Here is a 21,199-nt window from a genome sequence, read left to right on the forward strand (position 1 = left end):
AAAGAAATTTAGGGATAGTACATTTCAGACTTCAAAAAATCACCAAAAGCTATTAAGGCCCCAGTGTCTTTGACTCAGATCTGAGTTCCCAGCCAGATTGCCCCTGATTCTAAGGAGATTATCAGTTTCCTTATTTTCACATACATTAGAAGATCCTCTCTACAAAGGTCTCATGAAGCAACTTACTCCACCTTCCAGGAACTGATTTACAGTAAATCCAAGGTGAGTAGTCCAAGCTCTAAAGTCAAAAGTAATCTGGAATGTGCGTGAGATGTAATTGTTGTTGCAGGTCTCAGATAAATGTGTGTATAGATATACACTTTGACATTCAGGGTTGAGACCCCAAGGTTTTCAACCTTCACAGAGGAAACAATATTCTTGAGATAAAGTGCCTGTGGGGCAGGTGGTGCTGCTGCAGACAGGTCCTGCAAGGGTGATGTTCGCCTCTTGTTCAACCGTATCTGTCTTGGTGTGCCAGGATCCAGCATCTTGTTTCCTTCACTCCTCTCCATCCTCCTTTGTTTGTATAGAACTAATAGTAGCTATCAGCTTAATATACAGCACTTTGTAAAGAGAAGTCATCTGGGTGTGTGTAGAGCTTTTTACGTTGAAAGCAGTTACGTGAGCTATAAATCATGCTTCTCGCCACCCCACCATGCGAAGAACCGGGCTGTGTGCTCAGAGAGATGTGCCTGGGAGGTGAAACCAGAGCAGCCATCATTTGCACACCTGGACAGCCCTGTACCCCTCCTAGTAGTTCCTGCATGTCAATCATGAGCCTGTGTGTGCCTGAGTCAGACAGTGGGGTGGAAGACTTCTAAACTGGTAGTCAACTACCACTGAAACACACCAACCTGTGTGTGATTTCTTTCATTTTTATTTACTTGGGAATCATACAAAGTGCAGATGATGTATGACCAAAAGTAATGTAGGGAGTTTCACGGTATCAGTATGCCAAAGAGGAGTCTTAAAAAAAGGAAGATTGCCAAAAGCTGGTATAAACCACTGTAATTAAAAATCTTCAAATATAGAAGTCACAAGCATTAGAATAAGCAAAACTGTTAGAAAAGTTCTAAAAAGAAGCTACCAGGCAAACAGTAACTTTGATGTCTTAGTTGTAACATATAATAATAATAATAATGATGATAAATTAACTTTATGTGGACTTTATTTAACACTTTCCACTCAATTTTACACTCTCTTTACTTCCTTTAATGAACTTGGACAATGTAAACAAACCTAGCCTTCTTTATTCTCATTTCTGATCTATATTACCCCCGATACATAACCCTTCATAGAATGCATCTGCACTGTGGATGTCTTCGACACACTGAACTTAAATACAACCTTCTTATTGTGCAATTTTTCATCACAGCTTCAAAAGTACATCTGTTTTTAATGTCTTCTTATTTAAAAAGCATCACCTTCCCTCCACTCCCTACCCTGCATTGAAACCCCATGTAGCTGGTAGCACCCTTCTAAAGCTTAAAAAGGGAAATACAGTGATGTGTTGTTTTCCCCTGCTGTGCTCAAAACATTGTAAGGCATTGACAGTGGCATGGGTTATATATCTTCAAAAAAAGTAGATGCAAATAAATCTGTGTGGGACACCGCAGGTATTCTCCAAGGCGTTTTGCTACCCTGCAGACCGGCAGCCTGCATGCCAGAGGCTCACTTAACTGCTCACAGGAAAGGCATGGCCAGGGTGAAGAGATTTCTGGCCAAAATGGCTGTTTTCCCAGCAGGACAGATGTCAGCCTGGCCATGTAGGTTTGTCCCCAGGGTGCTCTAAGGCCACTGACGTCCCCTTGATGGTCAAGAGGTGGGTAGTTTGCTCAGTCTCTTTACTTGCCCATTTCCTCAAGAACAGAAGAGACCTGAGCGAGTTAGGGAGCATAAAGCAGAGCTTCACCTGCAAACAGGTTCAGGGAAGTCCTTTCCAGCTGACCTGCCTGCAGTGTGGTGAAGGTTAAGGAGTCCTGAGCCGCTGCCATGCAGCCCACTGACCATGGAGGGTTTGCAGGTGGGCTCGGTTCCTCTCTGTCCCAGAGATGGAGTGTGTGAGGGCAGAGGTAGACCACCCTGCAGGAACAGCCTGCATTTCAGAGAGTCAAAACCTCACCTTTGGAAAGCACGTGGCCACAGCTCCATCTTGTGACTGAACTCTTCTAGCTTGGGAAAAATATGCAGTGCTGCCCCAAATCACATGAAGGACCTGGTTTCTCAGCAAGGCGTTTTGCCCTGCAGGCACACTGACCTCGGTTTGCTTTGTGTGTCCCAGCTTTCTACCCTGAGATGCCCTCAGCAACACAACCCTTCCTCAGGCTTCCCTACATGGTGCAGGCAAAATCACAGCTGTACAGCTAAAATAAAACACCTGCTCATCCTTTCTGAAGGCAAGCTTTTGAAGGAACTGCTTTAGGACCTGTGCTTGCAGAAATGAAAGGGAGAGGGGCAGTTGCAGTTCCCAGCTGCCAGAGCCCCAAGCACAGTGCGAGAAGCTGATTCAGCTCTGTGTGGCATGGAGAAGGGCCCTGTGCTTGAGTGCAGCAAACCGGGCTGGATAGAGAGCAAAACCAGCCCCTGCCTGGGCTTGGTGTACCCGGATAATTATCCCGGGAGCTTAATGAGCACCTTTCACGTATAAATTACCCAGCAGGACCTCATGTTTTCCTCAGCCCACAGATCGTACCAGTGCTGCCACATTTGCATGCCTCGTCAGAATTAAATCTCACGGTAGAAACATAAATTTCTAGGATTAAACTTCCCTACTAGCCAAGTGCTTTACATTTATCCTGTGTGCATGAATTAATCATTTAAATGCAAGCCATAGCTTTGGCATTTTTGATAACATAAAAGCCGTAAGAGAAGGCTGGAAGGCCAAGTACACTGCCGGGACCAAGGGGTTTTTCGATAAGCTCTGGCAGCATTTTGTCATCCACCATCCGTAGCACACGGCCATTCAGCTCAATAGACCTGGAGAGGGACAGAGAGACTGTTCGGGCAGCTGTGCTCTGTTTGCTTTCAAGCACAGCTCTGGACCTGAACGCAAACGTAAACTCAGCCCAAAGCCAAACTAAACTTCCCTTGAGGGTTTATGTGTGCACACACAGAGACCATCTGCTGCATTCCCTCTGCAAGGACTCCTTTAGAGTAGTGGCACAATCAAGTTGAAAAGCACATTTCTTACTCTTCTAGTCAGGTTAACAGCAGACCATGCTTTGAAAAGTACAAATTTTAATTGGTTTATCTTGTGCAAGTATTAAGAAATCTTCTATGCCCACAGAGCAGATCCTTTCTGTGCCAATGCATTAACGGTAACAATAAAAGAAACCATACAAAGCCTGAACATGTGGCTGTAAATCAGGAGCCAGCACTTGAGAAAGCAATATACCTGTGCTTGTGCAAAAGGAAAAGTACTTTAGCAGCTCAAACAGAGCCCTGAAGCCTGCTACAAAAAAGCTTCCCAATTAACATCAAACAAGTGTCCTGGTACCTTTACAGGCTTTTAGCAGCCTGATTTTAGGAGACCTGATTTAACAGCAAACTTTACTTAAAAAAAAAAAAAAAAAAAAAGATGACTGATCAGTTACCTCTTCCTCCCTGCCCCCCCACCCCCCACATTTGCAAATTGAACAAGGTGAGGTTTTGAGGAATTGCATGCTTACCTGGAAAGTATACTCTCTTTGCCATGAGGCAGTAAGAGGTACTGATCCACGTGCTTGCTTGATAAGTAATCAGGTAGCTGCAGATGTTGGGTAATGTTGTAGAGGTTTAAGGCAAACAGCGTCACATCCCCTTCTCTGTACTTTGGGCTGCAAGGCAAGAGAAGATGATGGTGGGGATCAAGAGAGAAAGATTTCACAGAAATAATGTTCATCCTTGCGCTGTCCTAGATTGCTTTTGTTGGCTTGGGGGTAGCTGTAGGCTCAGTTTTGGGGATATTTCACCCTTTCTGGAGGCTTACTGAAGGGCATTCGTGCAGTGGAGGTAGACGCGGAGCTTCCTCTCGTCGGCTCCCGTCAGACTGACCTGCAGCACCTTGGTACCCACCAGCTTCTTGTAGAGCAGCGACAGCCAGTAGTCCTGGGAGGCACAAAAACACACGTAAGCACTTGTGAATATGCCGGGTACTCCATACGGTGCTTAATGTAATGTTCATTTTACTGGTAATTTCAGGATTTTGTTGCTTTACCAAATTTTTCACCATACGATCTAAATTCCCACAAACAGCATAGCTGAAGAGAAAACCCTGCCTCCAAGCCACAGAGCAGCTGTGTTTACAAGGTACTTTAGAGTAACTTTCCCCTTCATATACAAACCTCAGAGCTCTTTCTGTGGGGGAGTTTGCGTTTTGGAAATGCCTTTCTGCAGGGTACAGAGCATCTCAGGGCTGAACCTGCAGCGGATTCCTGCAGGAAAGCCTGTGCCAAATCCACAGCTGCAATGCCAGAAGCACCCCCAACAACTTTTAAGACTTTCACTACCATCATGCTTTTGAACAGGTCTCAGGATTAATTTCTGAACGCCGGTCAAGAGTAAATCCTCTGACACCCCAGGACGATGCCCAAGATCAGAGTGATACCCAGTGCAGACTCCTTTTTTCCAGGTCTGCTTCTTCTTGCATCTTGACTACTACTTTTCCTCTATGAAGCCCGTGACCATACTAAAGAGAGCGTGTGGTTTGTGCAGATGTGCTTTGGGACTAGGAGGTTGCAGGCAGGCTGCATTTTGCAACATGACTTCTTTGAGTGCAGCCCCAGGGGAGGATGTGCTCCAGCTGGTGGGTTTCAGAGAGCTTCTCCCAGCTCATCTGTTAGTCTCTTTGAGGTTTTCCTAGAAGGAAAACTGTTGTGTTTCTCTCCTGACTCACCACAAGCCCAGGGAAGTGAGTTTTCCTATTGGCCTGTACGCTCAGCCTCTCTGCAAAGAGGTGCAACCTTCTGACATTGCTGTGCTGCTTCGTTTCCATGCTAAGACTGATGGACCTGGGTGTGGATTTCCCTGCCTCTAAAACATTATTAGCTTGATTTAGCAACAGTACCGCCTGTAGGTGAGGAACAAGGCACACCCTTTCAGTCCAAATGAAATCTATTTTAAATGAGGGAATAAAAAGCCCAAAGCAACAAGACTGACAATGCAGCCCCTGGCATAGGAACCAGCTGAACAGGCAGGTCAGAAAATCCCCATATGCTGGGTTTCCTCTCAGATGGTTTCCATGAACCTGTGAAAATCACGACTTGGAAACAGGAAAATGAGAGGAAAGCTAAAAAGAGAGACGCTATCCTTCTCACCCCAAGGTAAGTGCTACTAGCACAAAGAAACTTGCTGTACAAGCAATAACAATGTATAGTTCAAATAATGATGTTTCGTCACAGCAGAATGTTATTTCCTAGTAAATCAAATTATACAAAATGCATGTTTTAATTTAATTATCCTTCAGCTACTACTGAAGGCTAAACATGCTCGTGACCTAAGAAATGCTTGAGTCTTGACTTCATGTTGGTTTGGTTTTCACTTGGGATATAATTTATTATAATACCTTGTATCACTACTGTTTAAAACCTACTTATCATTCAGCTGAGGAGTACTCAAACCAAAACAGTCCATCCTGAAAAGCCTTGTGAACTCCAGAAGCGTCTGCATACAAATCAGAGTATCATGTCCCAGAAATCACTCTCTGCTGTGTTGAAGACTAGCTGCATCCCTGCAGTTGCAGTAATTATCTTGTATTTCTATCTATATATAATACATGAACGCATAATGAAACATGAGCCTACGTCAGGCACAAGGATTACTGCAACTATCCTACAAAATCTGTTGCTATCTTGTGTTATTAAAATAGCAGACTTGTATCTCCACATCCAGTGTTGCCTGTGCAGAAATACATGCGGCATTCAGATTGCGTTAGCGGGATTGCATACATACCGGCAAAGGCTCAAAGTTGGCATCCACCAGGTGATAGGTCCCTGCCCCAAAGAAAACCTGTCTCATCACCACATCAATCCCCTGCCTGGCTGAAAGCCCGAGTTTATCCAACCACCTGCCAAAAAATGAGGAAAACAACACGCAGATGAAATTGCTGACTTCAGCTGTACACCATTGCCCCTCTCCAACAAGCTCAGGAAGTAGGAAAGCAAGAATTAGGGCACAACAATGACTTCCTTGAATTGAAATTAGTTGAGTGATTTTAAGTCTTTCATTGATCACCTTAAAAAATAATTTCAGACCACCTTTGGAGGTCCAAGTTAGTGGGAACAGTTGCTCCACTCCCCTGTTTGCAGGCAGTGGAAACCAGGAGCAGCAGTGGATGCTCCTGAACTGGCCAAGGGCCTGAAGACTAAGAAAAATCATCACACCAACAACAAGGTTGCCTGCTAGTACCAGGTTTTGACTTGCTGACCCACCAGGCCCTGAAGAAAAGATTGTCATGCCTTATAGGAGGGAAAAAAATACATTGCAGCTGTACTTTTACATAATTTTCAAAGTGTGAACTGCACACTCCCATGCAATTCTATCTCCCTGAATCTACAAACTGATCAAGGTACTAAGAAAAGCCTGAATTCTTTCATTTCAACAAAATACTACAACTGAAGTCCTTGGAGAAAATTATTTTCAGGACTAGATTTCCCTTTGGTTAGTTGTTTCACGGTGATTGAAGGATGACATTGGAAAAGGACACCCACCTCGCGAACGACTTTCCGTCCTCAGAAAAGCAGAGTTAGCATTGCAGATTCAAGGGCAGAAATACAACTTTCTCACACTTCTCATCCCCCATTTCCTGTAGGAGTCTGCTATTACCTGGCCTACATCAAACCTCAAGCATGGGGGAAGCACACAGGGAGCGGTGGGAGGGTTACTATCCTCAACTCACCCATCACCTGCACACCCTGAGAAGCCTTAGGGAGATGTTACTCCCATGGGCCATGTATGCAACCCCCTTCAGCTGGTAAAATGTGTAATTTCCCCATATCTGTGACATGGTACTCACATAAAGCCAGCAACATAAGTGTTGGACAGCCTGGGAGCTCCCCCTCCATAGGCAGAGCTCGTCTCTCCTAGCCAGACCTTCTTGTCAGGTATGGTCCCATCAACAACCTGACCAGTGTGGCATAGGGAAGAAGAGAAAGAGACAAGAGCTGAGTTTTTTGGCTACTGAAATAATGGACAATCAAAATTTTGTACTTCAGCCAAATGCTTATGTATGATGTTTGCATTTAAGGGATAACATAAACTGAGGCAGAATGTCAGAAATTTTTTAATCAAAAGGACTAGAAGCATATTTACTTCCCCCTGCTCCAAACAATCATGTCCACACATGTAGAACAAGGCAAACATCACTAAAAGTGAGGTCCTGTAAGTCTTCTTGTACTGAGTAGTAGCATACTTTAAGATATATTGTCCTCAGGATCTCAAAACACAAAGAAATCGGGCGGGGGGGGGTGGGGGGTGGGACATGACACACGGACATGGACAGGTATGACCATAAATTACATCCCTGAGTAATGACTACATCAATAAATGAAAATGTTTTTGGCTTGTGATGTATCTGATACCATGCTTGCTGCACAGCAAACGACCGGAACTCATTTATTATTAGTATTGTTAAATGTTGTGGGGTTTTTTTTACATTTACAACGACAGCAGCAGCCAGGCTTTGAGGATCCCTCTTTATTGCTAGTGAGAAATTTATTCCAAATTCTCTGCTAACCCCCTGGAAACTGAACACGGGAATGATTGAACAGGACAAAGCACCTCCAGGACTTTGCGTATGGCTGTGGCAAAGGTATCCAACACTTCAGGGCTCAAGAAATCCTCCCTTGTTGCATTTCGTCCATTCACATAGTAACTGGAAATTGAAGAAAAAACACCACCACTGGTACAACCACCACTGAAAGTACTCAGTTGCTTGATACATTTATCCACAGCACTATTTTTCTGTCCAGTTCTTTTTTGTTTCAAAATGTGTAGGTATATTGTTTGTATTTGAGGGACTATCAGGTATAATTACCTCAATGGAGGCAGGATATCATGGAAATTTTGATCAACAGAAGTATTACGTTTTTTTGCATCTATTCATTTAGAATGAGGAAAACATCACTGAATAAGAGCCATTTTCTGTACATCTTCTTTTGCTGAGGAGTCTGACACTCATATATAATTACTTGCTTTACTGTATCAAGTTACGTATTAAAAATATCAGATCCCAGCTTCTGTCCCTCTGGTTGGATTATTTTGGCCAACTGGAGGGGAACGGGATGGAGGCATCCCTACAGGATGAAGGTTGCCCTCTACCATGAGCAGAAGAGCTTTTAAGTCTGGTTTGTCTGAATAAAGTATGGGAAATTGGGATCTCTGTGGTTTCTGCATTTCACTGTGCTATCACTCAGTCCTACCAGAAGTAGCTGAAGTCTTCCAGCCACAAGAGGAAGCTAAAACCCGATAATCCTAAATTAGTAAAGGAAATAACGCATGCCATTTAAAGCAATGGCAGCCACAGGGCAAGAACAGCCCAAGAAGGGGAGAGGACACATTTTATGCCTTGCTAGCAGCTCCAAATATGTCCAATAAGTCATATATGTATACATATATATAATAAAGCATGTGCATATTTTCCCACTGTTACCTGACTGCTGCACATCACTGTGCTGCATTCAACTCAGGAAGGAAAACCACTTTCACATGGAAATTGCTTTCAAATGTGTGGAGTTCAGAGCAGGTGCCCTGGGGTCAACATACCCCACTGCCCACCAGAGAACTTTAAAATTGCCTCTCTAAGCCACAGCACAAGAGCAAAGGGCTGGGACTGTGCTGTTTGCACTGAGGGTGGGATCCAAGGGCAAGTTGCCCACACACAGCCCAAACTGACTTGGAGAGTAAACTTAAGGGAGCAGGAGAAGCTGCTAGCACTTCTCTATGGGTATGGGTCAGCCAGACCTCAAGGTCTTTTTGTTTATATCGAACAAACATAGAGAAAAAAGGCAGGATGTAACACATCAGCTAACAAGGCTTCTGCTGCATTTTTTATAAGGTATTGGGTGCATTTGCCAGCGGGGTCATCAGTGACCCTGAATTTGCTTTTAGGAAGCAAAGCTTTCACTCAAGCAGATTCAGCCTTCCTAATGGCTAGGACAGCACCAACTTCAAGGGCAATGACTCTGTTTCAAAGCCCAGTCACCCATGGGTTATTTTAAACCTTAGTTAAAAACCTTCTGCTCTTGCAGAAGTTCAGTAGAAGCACCTCTGCCAAGTAACTCTGAGCTACCTTCTCTTCCTTTTATATGACACCCCCTTCTTCCCATGGGAAAGTGCATTTTATTTGCAAGGGTTGGCAACTTGGAGCTTTGAGACAACTGAGGCTTCTGCTCAGATCTCACTAGCTTTTGATACATGTTGAAACACAGCATATACAAAAAGGCTCAACCACTGCAGAAACTACCCTGGTGCGGGGGAGAGCCGTGACCTACCTCCTCACACTGTTCGGAGAAATAAAGCTGCCATGACATCTTTTTCTCCACATCCCACTTCTGTTTTTCTCAGTGCACATATTTAGCAAGCAATATGACCATCCCGCACATGTTGCATTCCCCACTGCTGTACCTACATTACAAGCCCCCACCACTGCTTTTGTGTCTCTGCACCCTCTTTGGAGACTCTCTGCATTTCTGTAACGCGCTCCCTCAATTCATCTCTTATTCTGAGCAGAGGAGTTTGCAGAGAGGCACCCAAGGAACTGCTGAAAGGGGTATTTCACCCGCTCCGTCCTGTTGAGACGTTCAAATTGACATTTTGTAAAGAAAACATGATAAGCAGAGTGATGATGGTATCTGAGCAGTACTTACTGGTGCCACGTGACAGAGTCGATCACCTTCCCTCCCGACTTCAGGAAGCTGCAACCAGAGGGGATGTGGTGGAGAGCAGAGGGTTAGTGGGTACCAGTGACAGGTTGTAGTCCTCCATGAGCAAGCTGCCATGCACAGCCCTCCCCTCTTCCCCCAGCTGGCAGTAGTGATGGTGAATGGGTTTGGGGCCATGCTTGCAATGGCTTTTAAATGGGTGGGCTTTTGGCAGCCCAGCTGCCTCACTGGGTTGCTGGGTGGATGAATTAATGCTTGTGTAACACAAGGAAGTTTCTAGGGTTAAAAGCCCTTGTTAATACAGCGCTAGAGCCAGTGCTCAATTGAAGGTGTGCGGATTACTGAAGAATTGCTAGCATCTTAGTTTCAACTGGCTGAGTTGAAAAAGCCTTGAGCTCATGCATGCAGGTAAGATTTCAGTCATCCCCAGCCAAGGAAAAAAAATTTCCATGTTTCTAATTTAAGGAAAAATGCAGGAAATTAGTTCTTAAATAGACTGGATGTATCCATTTGTACTTCCTTACTATTGATCTAGAGCAGAAAATCCTTATAACCCTGCCCAGATGCCTTCTGTATCTGGGTGCAGATGAGGCACTGCTATCCACACCTGGCCGCCCCAGGGGTGCTGCCAGGGCCCCACACCCCTACCTTCTCAGCAGTCTCTGCGTCTGCTTTCGGGGCTGTCCAACATCAGGACCATAGAGCTTCGTGTGCCGGTAGAGCATATAGCTACTCAGAAGTTGCCGTAAGTGAATAAAATCTTGCCCCAGCTGGAAGCCATCAATGTAGATGCCAGACTTCTTCCTGAAGCTATTGGGCTCTGGGAAAGACACGAGCATATCAGCACCCCACTCTAGTTCCGGGGCACGAAATAGGGCAGCTCATTCCACATTGGGAGTACCAACCTTTCATGGCTTCACATGATTTGGCACAGTACGGGTAAGATATTTGAAAGCCATAAGCATGAAACCGAAACCTCAGGTGACACAATGTGCTGCTCTCCAGCACTCTGTCCCAGTCCGTCCCCATCAGTGACATCCTGTGCCTCATGGGGCATCATTCACCTCATCTCAGAGCCGTGGTAGGAACAGCAAAATCATCTCAATTTGCTCATTTGTTGGGCCTTCTGTGAAATCCCTCCTCACAAATTAAGAGCTTAATGTTTCCCAATAAGACATCACCGTGTCTTTATGGGCCGTCATCCAAAACATCCAAAATTACCAGCCCATATCATGGGGTACCTTTCCAGGTGACCGCTGGCCTGGCCCACAAGCAGGCTTTACACTTACCATTTCCGAGCTCCCAGGAGATGTTGTACCACCGCGAGGCGCAGTAGTCCAGTAGTGCATGGGCATTCGAGCTGTCCCACTGCAATTCGTCTTTCCGCAGCAAGGCATTGAGCCCAAAGATCAGGTGAAACCCTGAGCAGTTCGCAAAGCTGTATAGAATATCCAGCGTATTTCCTGTGTGGAGGGGAAAGGGGGATGTTTATCTCAAGGTTATGGCGTGCTTGTTAAGCTCAGGCCAGGCGACAACCTTTACCGCCTGTAGGTATTTAGCCTGGTGCTGCAGATGTGCCAAGCCCTTCCAGCTAGGCAAAAGAGCCCAGCTTACTGTGCACCACCCTGCAAGGTGTTGAGATCCTCCCAACTCCTGCAGCAGCTGAACACTATTAAATATGAGGTGGCAGAGAGTAGAAAAAGATTTCTTAGAAACATTTCACCCACTTAGAAAAATATTAATTTTCAGTGGTTTCAGCTCCTAACAGCCTACGATCCATTTACTGCAGGGCAGATTTGCAGCCCCTGCTTATAAACCCTAGCAGAAAAACTCCGTTGAAGTCTTACTTGTAATAGTGGTGTTTTTGTGCTTTTTCCAGTTATGCTCTGCAAGAATCAGCTTCTCCTGGCTGGGCCACTGTGCCAGCAGTAGCTTCTCAACAGCAGCAAACGCAGGCCTCGAGCCACAAGCCTCTGTAGGGCAGAAGACAGATGACAGCAATTAACTCTTCGTCTTCATGGCCAGGGTTCAGCATGCAAAGCGCTGCATCCCTCAGGAGGAAGTAAAACTGCTTGGTGCTAGGCTTAGAGCCAGTTGTGCACTTCTGTGAAATGCACCCCTACTTTCACAATGTTAACCACATAGAAAAAAGAGGGTTGGCTTGATGCATAAATATGCATTATATATATAATGTATATTTCCTGCTTTAAGGTGATGGAGATGAGGGGGTGGCAGAAGACTGAGCTGGCCTTCTGGAGGCTGGTGTCGTGGCAGTCATACCCCAATAAACTATTCTAGCTGGAGCACCATCCGGAAACCCTTGGTCCAGTGAGCTGACAAAGCATGGGCTGCAGTGCCCAAGGAGCAGATAAGCCCCCCCGGCATGAAGCAGTACGGCAGGGTTCATGGCCTGCCTTGCTGTGGGCAGATAGAGGGCAATGCTTCCTGTGCTGCCTGTCTCATGCAGGGGAAAGTACCGACTAGCCCACATGGCTCCAACAGCAAAGCCAGCAGGAGTCATAAGACACTTTTTCTTCAAAGCCCATGTTTTTTCTTGGCATGCAAACCACTAACAAGCCATAACCAGAGAGAAAGGCACGTGCTGGAGTCACAGTTACCTAGAGAGGAGGTAGCCACTCAGCAAAGCAGTCCCAGGGGAAAAGTACTACTCTATTTCAAAACCGAGCATCACCAGTTGTACAGTGATATATGATTGCACTGTTGTGCTATGTACTGCAGGAATAGATGGATTTTTTTTCATCTGAAACAACTCTAGACGGGTTTATGTGCTTTTGCTAAGTTTAAAGAGGAAATGGACTTTAATGAAGTGGGAAACCTTGCATGCCAGGACCAAGCTTGAGCCGTTGGCAGTGGTCCGGTGGATTTGCACTTGCCCTGTCGAAACGACAGGAGGGCAAGGCTGCACCCCCAGCCTAGCTCTGGCTTTGGCCAAGATAGAGAAAACAGAAATCATCAGATTATTTCTTCTATCTGTTACTTAATTTTCATAATGGAACCACAATTTTTGAGCTGACCTGACCGCCTCCCAGGTGGCGGGAAAGCTCCCAGGGCTGCTGTGGGGAGCACAGGGCAACAAAGGGAGAGCCGCAGCAGATGCCAGGGTGGACATGAGGTTCCCCACGCCATTCCTCACTTCCCCACGGCTGGCGCAGCTCCTCCCATGCTCTGTGCTGAAGGGCCATGGATCTCCTCTCCACGGAGGAGAGCAATGCTGACCCCATGAAGGACCCCCAGCGCTGCTGCTGTGCCCTCGTGCCATCCCCAGCCTGCATCAAAGCCACCTCCTAAACCCAGGACGGTTTCTAGTCTAACATGTTGATGGCTGTTTTACCTTGCTGGGCCTGAAGTTCCCAGACAATTTTTTCTTCTGAAGTTGAATTCTTGTTGGGATCAAAGATGAGAAAATCTGTTTCGGTGCCACCGAACCTCAGGAAGCCTGGGGACAGGGCCGTTGCCAGGGCACGCAGTTTGGGATTGCTGAGCATAGGACATCCAGAAACAGAAGAAACACTGTATTCATGCAGACTATGGCTTTGGTGTAGAGGCTAAGTGTGACAAGGGCTCAGAGGGACATGCTGCAGCAGGTGACCTGGGGCTACCCAATAGCCTCAGGGTACTGCTGACACCTCACTGGACCTCTGCACTGTGCAACAGAGGTGCTGCTGAGTGGGCCAGGAGAGCATCAGTGTAGGGGAGACATGCCCCAGGGAAGAGGCTCACAGGCAGGGAGTCAAATCCTGGGGGCAATACATCAAAACAGGTATTTTTTTGTTCTAAGCATCCTTCTCCCATAGAATTTTTTGGGTTTGTTAATACAAAACTAACATACCAGTCCCATGAGAAGGTGGGCTTAAAACTGACTTTACACCATCAGTCTCAATTTCCATCAACAAGAGCTAAAGTGATTGCTTTTGTACCCAAGAGAGATTAAGAATCCACGCAAGGACAAGCGTTAGCTTTAGCAGAGCAGGTTTATAAAGTAACATAAACCCTGCCTCTGTGACTTGCGCGTACCCTGCACAGGATATGCAGCACTGACACCCGGCCTTTGCTGGGGGAAACCACGAGGCATCAGGGGACGCCGGGTGTACAAGCACTATCTGCTCCGTGGTGACACACAAGCTGATTAGAGGCCACCAAGTACTTCCCGCTCTTCACAGCAGCGGTGCTGGCCCTAGACTGAACCTCAAGGTGTGCAGTTGGGGCTGGAAGTTGGGGACCTGAGCACTTTCCAATAAAGCTGGTGTCACCTTTCTCCCCACCGTGGTGAGAAGGAAAAGGTGAAAGTGGTGGGAGGAGGGAAATCAGGACAGGAGAAATACCATGGGGCTGAAAAATGGGATCAGGCAGATGAAAAGGAAAGATAGAGTCAAAATGAATAGAGTACAAAAAAACCCCAAAAATCCAAAACCAAAATACAAGAGAGCAAATGCAGGGAAGAAAAGGCAAGACAGAGGTCAGAGTCAAAAGAACAGACAGGGAACACCTACACGAGGTGGGCAGTTTTCAGTGTTACTCAAAGAGGAAAAAAATATTTCATTTTTAGGATCTCTCGATTCAGCATTTATTTGGCTTTACGTTGACAGTGCCCCGGCAAACATCTGCCAAGCTGCCCGAGAGCTTACCTCGTGGAGCGGCAGGGCTGGCAGCCCCCAGTCCCACCACACGTAACCCCTCTGCTCGGCGGTTTCCTTCTGCTTTTTTTCTGCTCGCAAAGCAGCTCCCCTCCCAAGTTCACCCCCGAGCTGCTCCCAGCGAGGGCCACCCGAGCTGCGCCCTCCCGCTCCTTCCCCGAGCACAAGCGGAACGGCGCGGCTCGCACCCGCGGCAGGTACCGCCTTGCTGCTGCGGGAGGGTGGAACTGGTGAACCCCGCAGCAGAGGGGGTCCAGCAGCCTCCCCCGGCCCCAGCTCCAGCGATGGGGTCTCCCCGTTCCCCTGCCCTGCCCCTCCGGAGCACGCTGGGCAGCAGCGCGCCTTCGCCGGCGCCCCGCCGGGGTGCCCGGGCTCCCCTCCCCGCGGACACCTCTGCCTGCCGGGCACCTCCCTCGCCCCCCCGCTCCGGGGGACCCCTCTGCCGCCAAGCCCCCCCCCCCGCCCCAGGGCCCTTTATTCCTTTGCCTAAAAGGGGAGGGAGGCGGCTCACCTGAGCAAGGCGACATAGCGCGGGTCCCGGGCCAGGCTGGCGTCCAGGGTGAGGGAGAGGAAAGCGGGGCTCACCTCCCTGCGGGGGCTGCCCCGCAGCTCCAGCCGCAGCACCGCCGCCCGCCGACCCCCCGCCAGCGCCAGCAGCAGCAGCAGCGGCGGCAGCAGCATCCTCCGCTCCCGGCGCGCCGCACCGCCGGCGGGAACACCCCGCGGAGGGCGGGCTCGGCCCGGGGGCGGGGGCGCAGCCCTCTGCTCCCCCCGCCGAGGAGGGCAGGGCCGTCGTGAGCAGCTGGCGCCGGGACTCTCCGCGCCCCCTGGAAGGGCTGCGGTAGCACCCCGAGGTGCAGCCCTGCTCTTCGAGCTGCACCACTGCGCGGTGCCTCTGCGCTAAGGCACCTGAAGCCCAGAGCTACACTCCCAACAGCCTCAATCATTACGAAGTGAACCTGGGTTTCAAGCTGCTTCCTTGCCTGCTCAGACCCTCCCAGCATCGCAGTACACTGCAGTCGACCAGCCAACTTCTACAGCTTTCCGCCTTGCCCGTACAACCCTGGGCAGCTGCGCGCAAAAACAGCCGGCTGGAACATTGCTACATGCTGACCACTGCTACCGCTGCTGCTCAAGGGGTGAGATGTCAGCCTGACATCCCAGCCACGGGCCTCCACTGCGGGAAACTGAGTCACAGCAGCATGCAGTGAGCCTGCCACTTCAGGCCAAAACCCACCTTCTCCGTGCTGCAACAAGGGTATGTCTTAGTTACAGCCAACATGCAACTTGGAATTGCTGTTACAAGAAAGACTCAGCACACCCTGGGTCTGCCACCTGGGTGCTCCCTGCAGAGTCCAGCCTGTGCCCAAACTCCTCCTTTCTTTAGCAACAGCTAGCCTTGCCAAGGAGCCCTGTCAGGGAACCTTCAGCTGCAGCCACGGGGCAGGTATTGCTTAATATGCACACTACTGAAACATTTGCGTAGTTTTTGAACAATTACACTTAACATCACTGTTACATTTCCCTTCTGCATCAGATTATCCTAAAGCATCCGTGTTTCTTACTAAGTTTTCAAAACGGGCACACTGCAAATTGTCCGGTCCTTATCTGTCACGTTGAGCACAGTGCTTCCCACGCTCACTGAAGTCTAGGCTTTAATCAGTGTGGCTCAAGTGCTTGCCTGCCTGGCCCTTCCTGTTCCTGCTTGCTCTACATTTTTGTACTGTTAAATAACTTGTCACCAGAATGAGAGGAACTAGACCAAGTTAACTCTGTTTTTGATAAACAATCCATGGCTCTGCCAGAAAGCAAACAGCCGTGACACTCCTGACTGTATTAATATCTTAGTGTAACACTTCCCACTTCAGGGGCACACCACCAATCATGCACCTACACCCACAGGAAGGGCGGCGGTTACTATCTGCCAGAGGAATAATTCATCTATCAGCAGATGACTGGAGCGCCACACAAAACTACCCAGCCCTGCGAATGAACCAAGGACTTAAGAACTCGGGGCATCACAAATCACTGCTGCAAACCAGGTTAAGGTCATTAGCCATCAGGTGAGATGCAGCCTGTGCACAATTTTTTTTCCCTGTTGGAATTCCCTACTTCTCCCTTAATTTCTCTCTGGAGAGAGGCGCTTTGGGTCACTTGCCACTGCTCCATGTCTCATGGCGGAAGCACAAGGTATGTATTCCAAATAGTCAATGCTACATTTTGGATTCAATCACTGTCTGCAGATGTGGGTAGAAAAGGTCTAGCAAGTGTTATGCTTTTAGCAGCCCACAGAACCTTGTAGCTGGAAAATAATGCCTTCCAGCATTACTACCTGGAAGAACAACAAGTATTAAATGGGAATTGGTAGCTTTTGCCCGGGCATTTTTCACATTGTATTATATCCTTTTTCAAATATTGCAAAGGGTTGGAGATCAACACAGAGGTATTTGGACTTCCATGGAAATTAGGGCAGAATTTGAGTGATGCCCTGTGAACTACAAGGGGTGGGACTTACGAACTGGGACTAGGCTTAAACCCACTTGTTTGAAGCCAGCTCTGTACCAGCACCCCATCCCACTTCCTCACTCCACAGAAAGCCTAGTCCCTGCCTTGTGGTATTCAAATGCTCTGGTCATGCAGCTCTTACCAGGCAGTTCTGCTTCTCCCACACCAGCAATGCTGTTAGGAGACGCACTGTGCCGACTGTGTTTTTACAACTAGGGATAACTAAAAATAAAACTTTCTAGGAGTTTCAACCGTCCAACAGCAGCAGCACCATGCTATGGCTAACAGCAACCCCACTGCTGCTCCCAGGCGAGAACTGGTATGTGTCTCAGTGTTTTTACCTGTGCATATTAAGGGAATAATTGTCTGTACAAAAGGCAAACAATTCTTGTGACATAACAGTGTTTGGGTGGATGAGCAGAGCTGACCGGTGTCAGAGTAGCACTTAAATGTATGTTTCTATGTAAGAAGCCTCAGGAAGATGAAACTAAGACTAAGCTGGCATCAAGAAAGCCTGGAAACTGTGAAAACAGAGATGCCTATCAAAGTATTTTTGTAAGCCATCCTTACTCCCTGCCCCCAAACCCCCAGCCAGACCTTGTCCTGACACAGCACACAGCCCCTCAGCACTCCCAGCTGGTTTTATTTCTGAACCCAGCTGGTTAGTCAGAGATGGAAATGACACTTTGAGTATAGTTTTTAGCAGTTCTCTTTGAAGTGCACACAGCTTTATAGATATTGCTAAAAGACATGGTTTCCACTGAGTCTGCAGCTGACAAATTCAGGTACCACAGGAGCTGCTGAGCTCCAGCACACCAAACAGCACCACAAAATCACTCAGCCTCGCGTCTAATCAAAACCAAGCTTTTAAGTGATAATATTTGGCTCTCATTACAACCAATACTCAGTGCTGGACCACCATGCTGAAAGAGATGAAATGAAGCTTTAAAAGGAAGGGCAAAGCATGAGCTGCCTAGGCAGGACTAGCTCACACAGAAGCAGCTTCCAGAACACAGGAAACACAATAGGTCTCATTCACACAATGAAAATTAACAGCTAAAGGTTAACCTAAGCCTGACCAGTCCTTCCAGAGAGACAGTTTTCAGTAAGTTACGCACAGGGATTCCTGAAAGTATGGAATTACAGACTCAGGGGGAGGAAGGGAATCACACAAACACAAGAACTGTTCTATGCAGGCAAGTTGGAAAGCGGAGCGAATAGGCACCAAGATTAAGAAATATGCTTTGAGGCTTTTGGTCACAACACTTACTCTACACTAGCTGCAACCTGAAGAGAGTTACAACATAGCTCTGATACAGTTTACTGTGGGTAATGAAGTAATTGTCAGGAACTTCCTATGGAGCATATTTTTACAACCTACCTTAGCTTTGAAGTTTCTATCATTATTTCACAGATAAGCTAATAATTGTTGCTTCTTTTCCTTTAACACAGGCTTTTGGATATGAATACCCCATTGAAGCAAGTGAGAAATCTTTGCCTTCTAAAACATCCTGAACCCATCCTTAGCACAAGATTTCCCATAGCATGACCGCCCATAACAGACATTCACCAAACCAATGTGTACGCATTCTGACACCTGTATATTATACTTCATTTTATGAGCCCAGTACTGTACTTGACATTGAAGCACCTCTGCATCATCCAGCAGTGCAAAAATACTGGTGACCAGCATGTGTGGTAATCTATTTTTCCCTCTCTCCCATCTCCACCCAGGGGAGAAGCCCAGGTAAGAAAGCTTTCTGTGAAAAGCATTTAATTGTACATTAATAGATACCATAGAAAGAAAAAGCAATATGAAAGATGTGTACTGCCTTGCTTGATAAGTTTGATTTCAGAAAAATAAGACAAGCTATATATAGCAAAGTTTTAGTGCAAATCAGGGCAGTTTCATTCATTTCACTTCTCATGTTATCAAAGGTCACAGAGAAAGCCTTGGGGGTGTTTCACTCATCCATCTGGCAAAGCACAGCCTGTATAAACAAAGCACCAGAGAGAAATGTCAATCTCATTTTCTTTCCAGACCAGATTCACGCAGACCTGAAACCACCTGCTTGTTTCAAACCAGCTTTGGCTGCCATTTTCAAAGGGGCTCCAGCATTTGTAGGGAATACTTGACTTAATTCCTAAACACACATCTCAAAACCTGATCTTGCGACAGCGCTGGTTGTTACAGTGATGTACAAGCGTGAGGATGAGCAGTTAGCAACCCAACAACAGACAGCTGCCAGAAATAATTTTTTTGCTGGTGTTTCCCTTCACAATATAAAATGTAGACATTTTAATTAGCATACAAGTACAAATATCATGGAAAATACAGTGACAGAGGTAAATGGCTCATTAACTACTCCTGCAGTTAATGTAGCAACTGACAGATTATTTCCACATCATCAGTTATTGCAATAACTCAGTACTCAGAGTGAATAATTTTACAGTAATTTGCCTTCCCTGCCTGCCTGCGCCCCGCCCCAATCCATGCAAGACCGTTTCAATCTTTGGGGGAAAACCGTCAAGCACCAATAAACCTTTAGAGCAACTGCTTAGGCCTTACAGGCATCACAAATTTTCCTGTGTGAATGCTACATCAGCCACTTAGATATGTACTCACATTTATGCTGGAGTGAGCATCATCTGGCTTTTGAAGATAATGCAAATAAACTGATAAGAGAATCTCACATTATTTAACATTTAGTCAAAAATGTATCCCAATTAAAAGGGCAAGGCATTAAGAGACAGACTTGGATAACCTCAAGTCATGCCAAATATCACTTCTGCACTTGAGGGCCAATCATACTGTATTGTTAGAGCCGACCTCACATGTTCTCATGTTTCCAAAACCATTTGTGCCTTAAGCACTTAAGTATTGGTAACAGAATTCCCCTGCAGGCACTGAATCTAGCAGTTGAAATGAATCATGCTGCCTCTGTAAAGTGCTGTTTTAAAATTCTTGACCTGGTCTAGTACTGAATGCATTCAAAATCCAAACTTTGTAAGCCACTATGAAGTATCATAATTACGGTCTTAGAGGCACATTTTTGCTAAATGAAGGCTTATAAAGAATTTATTCAATTGCTACCTATGATTTCTCTAATGCAACAACAAAATAAGCAGTAAAATACCAGCCTTTTCATCAGTTTTTTACTATAACCCCTTTCAGTCAAGTGTTCAACCTCTAACAACCCCACTGGATTTAAAACCATTACTGTTTATCTCTAGAATCCCAACACAATTATCCTAATCTGAATAATAATAAAAAAGACAGTTTAACTAAGGTTTATCTTAACTTCCTTTACCAAGAAGGGACACCTGATTTTATGTAGAAATGCCGTATTTAAGTGTATCAGTATACTGGCTACCATGATTAACCCAGCAGTCTGTCTCAGCTTTCAAGCCTTTCTTAAATGCTCTAACACTGTTACGTACCAGCTTTGAAAGGGAGTTACTGTATCACAACTGAGGAAGTTTCAGGCATGCTCAAAACTACTTTTGTGAAGCTTAACTTTTTGCTGGAGCAAATCTGGTTCAGATAACCTCTAAAAATCCTGACAGTGTGACTGACACATGCCCATGGAATCTCAGAACTCAATACAGCTTATCAAAAATCAATTCTTCAGGTCTTCCTTAGTCTTCACATTTGAGCAAGAAATTTAAAAACATTAAAACAAAATGTAAACTTTGTTTGGAAGACTGCCACAGAAACATCCCAAAAGAATTCTCTCTCAGGGAATTGCCAGGAGTGGAATCCAAATTTAATATTCGCATCCTTTAACAAGGCTTAAACTAGGCATAATTTACAATTTCCCACACAACTCTGAGACAACTTCTTTGTTATAAATTGCAACTCTACTTCTTGCCTTCCATTAGCTACACCTAGAGTACAAAGATTCCTGTGAGTAGGAATTTTGGAGTAGCTCACTCAAGCCACATGTGTCAGAAAGGGAATATCCAATGTAAAGGCATTATTTAAGTCAGCTGTGAGCCTAAGCTCTAGGCAGAAGTACACACCAGGCAGTTAGTCAAGTTCCCAAAGCACTCCTAGGGCTATGTCTAAAACCAGGAATTAATTAAGACCACATCTTTTGATTCTAGCCTATTACTCAAGAGGTTCCTAATCAAAACCTTCAAATGAAGTCAACTTTCCAAGAAACTCAGAACTCACAAAAC

At 46.3% G+C, this 21,199-nt stretch overlaps 1 protein-coding gene across 1 annotated transcript; it reads right to left on the bottom strand.

Annotated features, from left to right (window-relative positions):
* Positions 1 to 993: 993 nt before the first annotated feature.
* Positions 994 to 15,248, bottom strand: HPSE (heparanase). The gene is made up of 12 exons (XM_075090397.1): positions 15,024 to 15,248; positions 13,210 to 13,355; positions 11,705 to 11,830; positions 11,147 to 11,320; positions 10,506 to 10,677; positions 9,843 to 9,890; positions 7,756 to 7,849; positions 6,992 to 7,098; positions 5,929 to 6,043; positions 3,968 to 4,086; positions 3,669 to 3,815; positions 994 to 2,976 (listed from the first exon to the last, which is right to left on the bottom strand). Exons 1-12 carry the CDS (start codon positions 15,191 to 15,193, stop codon positions 2,817 to 2,819), a joined length of 1,578 nt encoding a protein of 525 aa, XP_074946498.1. The 5' UTR covers positions 15,194 to 15,248; the 3' UTR covers positions 994 to 2,816.
* Positions 15,249 to 21,199: the final 5,951 nt, after the last annotated feature.

The sequence above is a fragment of the Phalacrocorax aristotelis genome, chromosome 4 (genome assembly GCF_949628215.1).
Source record: "Phalacrocorax aristotelis chromosome 4, bGulAri2.1, whole genome shotgun sequence".
Taxonomy (NCBI): Eukaryota; Metazoa; Chordata; class Aves; order Suliformes; family Phalacrocoracidae; genus Phalacrocorax; species Phalacrocorax aristotelis.

What these genes read in the sequence shown, in the direction of transcription:
- HPSE (XM_075090397.1), bottom strand. Translation starts at nt 15,193, where the DNA reads ATGCTGCTGCCGCCGCTGCTGCTGCTGCTGGCGCTGGCGGGGGGTCGG. An exon ending in CAAAAACACCACTATTACAA is followed by an intron (nt 11,321 to 11,704) that starts GTAAGACTTCAA and finishes CCCTCCACACAG; the next exon opens with GAAATACGCTGGATATTCTA. An exon ending in CTCCTGGGAGCTCGGAAATG is followed by an intron (nt 10,678 to 11,146) that starts GTAAGTGTAAAG and finishes TGTCTTTCCCAG; the next exon opens with AGCCCAATAGCTTCAGGAAG.